At 39.2% G+C, this 9507-nt stretch overlaps 1 protein-coding gene across 1 annotated transcript; it reads left to right on the forward strand.

Annotated features, from left to right (window-relative positions):
• Positions 1 to 251: 251 nt before the first annotated feature.
• LOC140000918 (cysteine protease ATG4A-like) lies at positions 252 to 8924 on the forward strand (the record flags this gene model as incomplete). Its single annotated transcript, XM_072032024.1, has 9 exons — positions 252 to 282; positions 746 to 844; positions 1638 to 1739; positions 2295 to 2367; positions 3701 to 3773; positions 5582 to 5722; positions 6772 to 6828; positions 7979 to 8090; positions 8360 to 8924. Coding segments are annotated over 9 exons (753 nt in total), but the record flags the coding sequence as incomplete, so codon positions are not given.
• Between the last annotated feature and the right edge of the window lie 583 nt (positions 8925 to 9507).

Here is a 9507-nt window from a genome sequence, read left to right on the forward strand (position 1 = left end):
CATGTACTGAGTACTGAGTGCAGTTTTGGGCTCCACAGTATAAGAAAAAGACATAAACCTGTTAGAGAGTGTCGAAAGAAGGGCAACAAACAAGAGGGTCTCTTTTAACAGGGGGATTGAGGTTTGTGGCAAAGTTTTGGTAGCAATTTAGGGGCTGCACTGTGCTGGACACAGCAACAGACGCACCATAAGCCAAAGTCAGACAATAAGCCAAGGTGTGTTCACGCGTGGTTTACTGTGGTTTAACGTGGTTTACGTATAGAAGAAAGTTTTCGCCTATTGGTGAGTATACTGCAGATTTGTTGCATTGTTCTAAATTAAATAGCAAGATAAGTGATGGCATCGTAGGCTGGGAAAATATTTCTAGAGTATCAGCGCATTTTGAGCATCATTTTAACTGTTTATGCAAACATGAAGATTATTAAAATCAGTGTTTATTTATGTCTGTATGTAAACAGGTGATCATGTTGTATAGCATGCAGTAAATGGTTTGTGAATGCTGCTTGAAGAATGAAAAGAGTAAGTCAGCTCCACAAGGAATAAATGAATTTTGTTTATTTGTGCAATGCAGAGATTAGAATTAGACCAACAGCATGGAACCAAAGTCTTGCTGTGTGCCTTTTATCTGTAGGACAGTTCATGGAGGCTTCAGCAGCCCTATCTGTTTTCTAGCACTCTGAAATGTCCTCTGTGGTGCTGCACCCAGTTGAAAGCCTGCACTGATTGTGATGAACTTTCCTAACAGGAGGCACGGGTCCTTCGTCGGACGCTGGCTGGGGATGTATGCTGCGATGCGGGCAGATGATGCTGGCCCAAGCACTGATCTGCAGACACTTAGGGAGAGGTGAGTGCTGGTCCTGAGGGAACTTCGGTATTGTCTGCAGACGCTTCTTCGTAAGTACTCCATTAAAAGCACAAACCCTGAATTTATTAGTGAGACTTTCTTTGATGCCCTGGTAACAGTTCCTAATGAATCAATTCATATTCAGCTGGGTGAAATCATCCCAGCCTGAAGCAGAGAAATAGGCATAGAAGGAGAAGAAATGGGGAATCCTGTCGCCGTTATTTTATAAACCTTTTAGTGTAACACCCAAGTTGAGGCCAAGGGAAAACCTGCCACCGTGGGACAGTGCTCTTACCCTTCTCTTCACTACTCACTTGTCAGCAGCACGAGGTCCAAACCCCCCTGGTGCAAGCTCTTAAGCGTGCATGTCACATCCCAGGATGCTGCCAGTGGAGTGTTTGGACTTTCTGTATGGATCTTATGTTGTTATTTAATGGGTGCTTAGAAATCCAACAAGGTCTAAACACAGCCTGTACTTTTAAATAATCTTGGAAGCTCAGAGATACTGGAATGGCTATCAACACGCAGCATGATCCGTCAGAATATGTTTGCAGTTGATGTTTTTGTTTTGTTTTATTTTCCCTGTTTTTACAATCTAGCCTATGATGATAAAGGGCAGCTTGATGATAAATAACAAGCTTGGAATTCTAGGAGCTCTACACAAAATGTAAATATTCGAGATGAATTGAAATGTCTTTTAAAATCTCATTATAAAGCTTTCTGCTGTCTAGACATTTGATCAGTGTAATGAAAACGTCACCATTTTTTATTCTATATCAATTTTTCCTTTCAGATTGGCAATGGGAAAAACACAAAAAACAACCAGAAGAATATCACAGAATCCTACGATGCTTTCTCGACAGGAAGGCTTGCTGTTATTCAATCCACCAGATGGGTAAGAACAAACATAAACTTTCAGGTTTTTTCCACTGAAATTTCTACTGTGTTGAATCACTAATTTGCAGTATGTTAATTCATAATTTTAAAAAGTGGATGTGAAGACAAGGTGTATGCTTATACAAAAATAAAAAGGTATGCAGATGGGCGCAAAGACTAGTAGTACAGAAACATTCCCTGAGACCTAAATAAAGCCATGTACTAGAATGTAGCTCTTGATAAACTCTGTAAGCCTTGGGTACCAGAGTCAGTAATGTTAGAATAGACAGTCTTGTAGCTTATTGCTGTAATTTGTAATAAAGGGCACTAACATTTGTTAACTTGTAATTCTCATTGTAGTTTAGAAGCCTTTTGTTTATTAAAGAAACTGGCACTCCCTAAGTTTTGAAAAGAGCATAGATTGAGAAAATAATTGTTATTGCTAACTACAGATTGCAGTTACTCTAGAATGTTTGACAGTCACGGTATTTACTGTATATTGTTCCCACATTCTTTATGGTCTCATTTTTCTTTGATTTTGTGTACGTGTGTCTTTTTTTCACTATGAAAACAGCACAGGTGGGTGTTGGAGAGGGGAAGTCAATTGGAGAATGGTTTGGACCAAATACAGTTGCTCAAGTACTAAAGTAAGTGAGATCATACCAGTCTCATTCAGAACGTACTCCCCTGGGGCAGCCAAGAGAAGGCCCAGGCAGAGTTTTGAAGGCTGCATCTCCCCCTGTCCCACAGTCAGGAATGTACTTGCCATCTATTTACAAGTGCAGCATGGAATGTCATGCCACAGCTCGGTGTGCAGGTACTGAGTTGGGAATGGGTGACCTCTAAATTTTAATAAAGGAAGAGCCTGAGGAGAAGAAACTGCAGGAAAGTCTCCTGCTATGCCGTCTGCATGCCCTCACCAGTCACACCACAGATGTATATTCCTTTCTGCACAGTGGCACAGCTCTGGCAGGTCGAGAGTGCCACCGTGTAGGTCGGAGTGGTGGTGTGAAACATCAGAGAGAAGCCATCTCGGCTGAGGAGGGAACTGAGCTGCAATTCCTCCCTTTCTGAGCAGCAGTTCTGCCAGCAAGGCTACTGGATAAAGATGGGCAGCTCCTCATAGTCTGGGAGCCACACTGAAAGGAACTGAGGCTGCTCAGTTCTCCAGGGGTACGTGGAGGTGTCTTACCTCAGGCAGGGGCTAGGCTACAGGTCCTGCGAGCTCAGCAGCAAGTCTTTGACACCCTGGAACAGGCACATGATCTGAAGAGGGAGGGGAGCTGAAGCATGCCCTGGACTCCAGATCTTTCATGGCCAAGTTTTTCATGGTGAAACGCTCACCCCCATTTCTTTCTGGCTTATTTGAAACAGCTAATTCTGCCAGTGCAGCTTAAGAGTGTAGCTCCCTTCCCCAAAGGTTTGGATTTTGCAGAAGTGGACATAAAACTGTGTGCTGCTGTCTCCCACTGAAGTTTTGGTGCCCCAAACCCTTAGCTGATTTAGCTTTTAACGCCCCATTTCTGCTGTGCACGCAGGCTCAGGCAGAAGTAATTCCACTGAATTCAGTGGAATTTCTTAAGCAAAAAGTAATCTGCAAAACTGGCATAGGAATTTTTTTCTTTTCCAGATGAGAAAAGACACAATTGGGCAAGAACCCAGTGCAGAGACTGTCGAGTGCAATAAAAAGTAATAAACTTGATGTAGTTGAACTGTTACTGTCACTGCACTTAGCAGTAAGACAAAACAGTTTGCACATGGTGCAGCGCATATGTTTTTCCTGGTACCACTCAGTACCTATTTTTCTAAAGATATGAAACATTTAATGTTTAAAGTTTTCTTTTTCTTACATGGAGACTTTAAAAAATGCAGAAAGGATGTTTTTTCTTAAGAAAAAAAAAATAAATAAATGGTTCTGAGTGTAAAGCTACCCTTTTGATCCAACTAGTTTATATTAATTAGTACCTTAATGTTTTCTAGGAAGCTTGCTTTATTTGATGAATGGAATTCATTAGCAGTTTATGTATCTATGGGCAATACGGTGGTCATTGAAGACATCAGTAAGTGACACCTCATCAGTTTTCTGGTAACAGTTTCTGATTTGACTCCATTTGCCAGCATGTATCTAAACATGAACAAATACTTGGGGGGGCATGGGTTTGTCTTGCAAGGGTAAGAAGAGGGAAGAAGGACATACAAACTCAGTTGTGTTTTTTTGATCCCTGATGCCAACTTCGTGCTCACATCACTGGATGTGAAGAGCTCCTTGAAGAATTTCTACTGTTATCATTGCTGCCATTTCATTTCTCTGGCGTTTTATAGGCAAAGCTTGACACTATTAATAACATTAATAGGACATGTCACTGCAGTCTTAAATTGTCATCCCCCAATCATTGATCTAACGTCTCACTTGGACGTGCCAGCACATACTGTCTGCTAGAATTACTTCTACTAAATAGCTGTAATTGCCATGCCCGGCTCGTTTTGTCTTGGGTGCCCTATAAAGATCCCTGGCAAACTAGCTTAATTCACTACTGAGAGGAAGATCTGCTTTGTGTTCCTCTGTGCGTTGACTGATTTCTAGTTTTATTCCCGCAGAAAAAATGTGCTGGTCCCCTCCTCAGAGCAGCAGCGCGTCCCACAGCAGTGCACATTTGCACAGAAGTGCTCTTGGCCGAAGCAAGAAGGCAGGAGGACTCTGCACAGGCTGGAAAGCCCTCTTGCTTATTATACCTCTACGACTAGGGATAAATCACATAAATCCCGTATATATTGATGCATTTAAAGTAAGGTTTTCTTTCAATTCATTGCTCGTTACTGTCAAATAAGTTTGGGTATCTGTGATGTCAGTAAAGAAATGAATGACAATTTCCTTTATTCCTTTTGAACTCCTAGGAATGCTTTAAGATGCCACAGTCTTTGGGAGCATTAGGAGGGAAACCAAATAATGCCTTTTATTTCATAGGATTTTTAGGTAAGGAAAAAAGAAACTTATTCCAAATGTGCAGATGATCAAAAGAGAACATTTTTTGAAGGGGAAATAGTAAGGGGTCTAAGCGTGAACCTCTAGAAGTAAAGAAAGATGAGAATAGAATAAAATAAATGAAGAAGCATATCTAAAAGAGTTTAGAAACAGTATGAGATGATCCTTAACAGGAGCAGAAAGTTAACAGCAAAGCTAGGTGTAAAAATAAGTGATGACATCAACAAGAGCAACATACTGAGAATAGCTGATAGCATTTGACAAGTGTATTGGTCAAATGTCACTTTTATTTTCTTGTATTTCAAAACTGTTTCTGATAGCAGTATCTTTTTCACCTTTTGCATACCTTCTGTTATTAAGTATTGCTCTAATTAATTTAAAATGCATTCCTTCAGATTTCACCCCACTTTGGGCCAAAATTTTGCAACCCTATTTTGTCCTTTTGTAAAACCTAACCTGTTTTAGTTAGGCTTTTTTGTTCCAATTTCTGAATGAATGCCTAATGGGATTACAGATTGCATCTGTGAACATCCTGTACCTTTTAATCTGTCAAATGTTAGTGTTTACAACACTTGAGATTTAAAAAAAAAAAAAAAAAAAGTACTGGATCTCACATGGAAAAATAAAAGTATGTGACAAAGATAGAACATAACCAACCAAAAAATTACAGTAATAGGTGACAATAGGAAGTTATACTAAATACCCTGTGGGAAACGCTGTGTCTAAACCTTCTGATTCTCTTAAAGAATCCCTAGCTGGAAAGTCTAGATTATACTGACTGCAATGGCAATCTAATTTCTATTTTACAGTTCTGGACCAAGTGCTTATTAATGTCACTTGCTTATTTTTAACATACGGCTTTTATCCATCCAGGCAATGAGCTGATCTATCTGGACCCTCACACCACTCAAAGCTTTGTAGATTCAGAAGAAAATGGCACGGTTGACGATGAGAGTTTCCACTGCCAGGAAGCCCCACATAGAATGAAGATCATGAATTTGGACCCTTCAGTAGCTTTAGTAAGTGTCAGGAAATCTTGAATGCATGTACTTTATCTCAAAGTAATGTCTCTCTACATTGGTAAGGGCAGCAATGCATCTCCTTGAACAGAACCAAGATCACAAAGCTGTCTTCTGTGATCAACACATAGTAGTTTGTACATAACTACATGGAGAATCTTAGGGCAAGTGGGGAGCTGTCTGTACTGTAGGAGCTCGCTTTGTTTTCTTTACTGAGCAGCTTTTACTTCTTTCAAGAGGCATTATAATGGTCAGAGCAAGGAACTGAAACAGGTTTACGTGTTTTATTCTATCACTACTTTATGTTTGGTCACCTCTAGACAAGTTACTTAAACTTACTTTATATCATAAGTTGAAAATGTTTAAGTGGAATTATTGTATTTCACCCCAAATTACAAATACAAATGTATTATTTGTAATTCACCCAAAATGTCATGGGGGTACTGTGGTATTTGAAAAAATTGGATCTGATCCCATGCCAGTATCCTGTGATTGGGTGATTGGCAGTTGTCACCAGTGGGATGTGTTTCTAAAGCTTTAAACAATCTGTAAAGATACCGGTATCTGTCATTCATTCATATACCTGTTTTTTAATACTGCTGCTTTTTAGAAAGTTTTTTTGTTTTGTTTTGTTTTAATACTTTACTACGTAACTGTGCAAAATGTGGCATGATGCAACGAGACAGACAAAATCATAATGAAGAGCAAATATTTTCAGTATAGATACCAGAATGGAAATGTTCCTTAGGTGGTCCATCATCTACAAGTTTTCAGCTTCTGCTGATACCTGGACTGTAGGAACTGGGTGGCGCTCCATGGAGGAGCACACAGGAGCTGCTGCTATTTTTTGCTTGACTATTTCGTTAGGGGTTTGCAGGGCCTTGTTCTCCCCGTGGGTTCTCTCCCTAGAGCTGCCACATATTTGGAGTCTTATATCTACTGATCGTACAGGGCATTACTGTATCAGAGGTCAAACCGCCTTACCTGCTGGTACCACATACCTACCATCTGCAAAGGTAAAACTCTGTGTGTTTGTTTTTTCCCCTAAGGGCTTCTTTTGCAAAGAAGAATGTGATTTTGATAACCGGTGTAGTCTTGTACAAAAGGTAAGAGTGGGAACTTAGCATCTCGATTTGTTCTTTATAAAGTCTGGTTTTTATTGTCTGTTTTTTGTAAAATTTTCCTTTGCATTTTCCTTTGTATACAAATTGTATGAGCCATGGAGAAGAATGCATTAAAGCATCAGGGTAAGGCAATACTACTGAATTGCTAATTGGAAATTGTTCAGCACTTTACCAGCCACAAACCCTGCCAGTTGGAAAATGGGTGTAAACATCCACACTTGAAGGTGTTACTGGGTGACACTTGCTTTTAACTTCTAATTCTCACTAAATGACTCAGGTTTAACTGCCATATTGTAGTGATGTATCAATGATTTGCTTCCTGATCCTTTTTTATTGTTTGACATAATAGATTGCGTGTTCTAATTATGACTGTTAGTCCCTGCTATCTTAAAGATCTGATTCTGTAAGTGCTGCAGGCCTCTAGCTCCTGCTGATCTAGGGAGAACAGAAGGTGCTGGCTGCCACAGGAAACAGACTTGAGGATGTTTCTGCATGCAGCTGTTAAGCTAAGCACCAGACGTCTGAATGTAAAGTACCATCAACCTCTAAGGGCATTTATTTAAAAAAAAAAAAATCATCTAAGGAAAACAGTTTGTAAATAACTGAAATACAGGACAGAAGGTAACTTCTCTTTGAAGAGGAATAGCGTTTGGCTTCAGGAACACCTTTTTTCCTGACCAAAACCTGTCCTTCAAAATCTGATGCGTTTTTTTTTTTTTTTTTCCCCTTTGGAGGAGCTGATAGATCTGTCTTTTGTGCTATTGATCAACAGAAAACTTGAGGAGAGTTCTATGCAAGCAACTTTCTTTTAAAAAGCAGAAAATATTGTACATTCCTAGTGTGCTTGCTACCTGTAAACAAAATTACAGGTTTGCAGATATCAAAGCTGATATCAAAAGATGATAAGACTGATAATTTGTAGTACAGTTCAAGAGATCTGTCTTCCAGATGTGTTTTAACTAGGGATGTATTACAGAGACCATGGTGCTTGGATTTCACAGTATGTCTGTATAAAGACTTTTTTTTCCTGATGGACATGCGTAATTAAAAAACACTTTCAATTAAGCAGACACGTTTTGTGTTTGAAGCGTCTCCCGAGCCAGCTTTTAAAATGAAAGCATTCTGTCCTCAGGAGATTCTAAAGCAGCAGAGTCTACGGATGTTTGAGCTGGTCCAGAAGCACCCGCCACACTGGCCTCCTTTCATACCTCCAACAAAACCAGAAGTGACAACCACAGGAGCAGGTAAGGCACCGATTAAAAGCCTAATTGTGCAATGTTATGTTCCTCGTTAGCAAATAAAAGAATAATCACAGGTAGAATAACTATCCTTTGTGAGTGTCAAGCAATATATAGCAGGCATGTATCCAAACAAGCCATACAATTGCTAGCACAGATTTTTTTTTTCACTCTTACAAAGTACTTTTCTGGAATGCGTCTTTCAAAGTTTTTTTTTAAGTGAACAAAATCAGGCATGTCTTTAGAAGCATTTTTTTCTTTATCTTTTTTTACAGAACTCATTGAATCTACTGACAAGCTATTTGAATTGGAAGAAGAATTTGAAATCCTGAGTGTGTGAAGGAAACTGTGGTGACTCTTCTGAGTGTTGAATATATTGGTAATATTATTGCATTGACTTAAACAGCCATGTTAGCCCCGAAGTGCCTGAAATTATGGATAACAGAGCACAGAAATCTAGTAGCATCCAAAACTCCAAGGGCAGTTTAACACACAAGCTTCCCCGGATGGAAAGGCAGTAAGAGATCTTGTGATAAGATGCTTAAAGGGAATCTCTTTTTAACGTACCTTACCTGGAGACAAACGGGCCTTTGAGATTAAGGCAAAAATACATGTATCACTGGGCACCATGTTTGGAGAAAGGGATAACCCAAATGGATATTTCTTGCTCTCATATAATAATGCAATAGTTTAGTTCTTCAAGCAAAACAGTCTTCAGTTCAGGAGGATGTTTACTTCTGTTCCCTCCTGTGGGCTGCGTCATAGGAAAAATACATTGTCTTGTTTAAAAGATTGACTGGATCAGGAGAAAATTGTTTCCTTGTTAAATATTTTAACATGTATTTGAGCAACCAGACTTTATTACAAAAATGTTTCTGTAAAAGGAACTATGTCTAATGGACACATTTTGCAATAGCCTTCCTGTTTCTGGGAGACCTCAAGAGGAACAGGAGCCTCAAATAGTTGATACAGATCACAACCACTGTTATAGTTATGGTATATTTCACCTTGACCTTAAAATTCAAATGATTAAAACTTAGGTTATTTCTTTCCGAGTTAAAACGAGTCAAAGGTGGTTTAACTGTACCTTATTTATTTTAGAATAGATTTACACAAGTTTCTCTGTTACAGCACTTTATCTGTGCATCTAATAAATTTCTTAAGCTTTTCTTAGGTTGTATGCTGCTATGTTTGGTTAATTTGTGTGAACTAAATATAAACCAGGTGATCTTAAAACTTAATATAGAAGCGTACACAGATTACTGAATTGTTGCTTTTTGACTTCTTGCCTTTTGAAATCTGTTTTGGTAGAAGTGCCTTAACCCTACAGGTTTATCAGAACAGCCTGGGCAGTTTTATTTCTAAGGCAGAGAATCTCTCTCTAGCAGCCATAAGAAAAACAGTTCAGAATAAAGAAAGGCAA

The sequence above is a fragment of the Anas platyrhynchos genome, chromosome 35 (genome assembly GCF_047663525.1).
Source record: "Anas platyrhynchos isolate ZD024472 breed Pekin duck chromosome 35, IASCAAS_PekinDuck_T2T, whole genome shotgun sequence".
Lineage (NCBI taxonomy): Eukaryota > Metazoa > Chordata > Aves > Anseriformes > Anatidae > Anas > Anas platyrhynchos.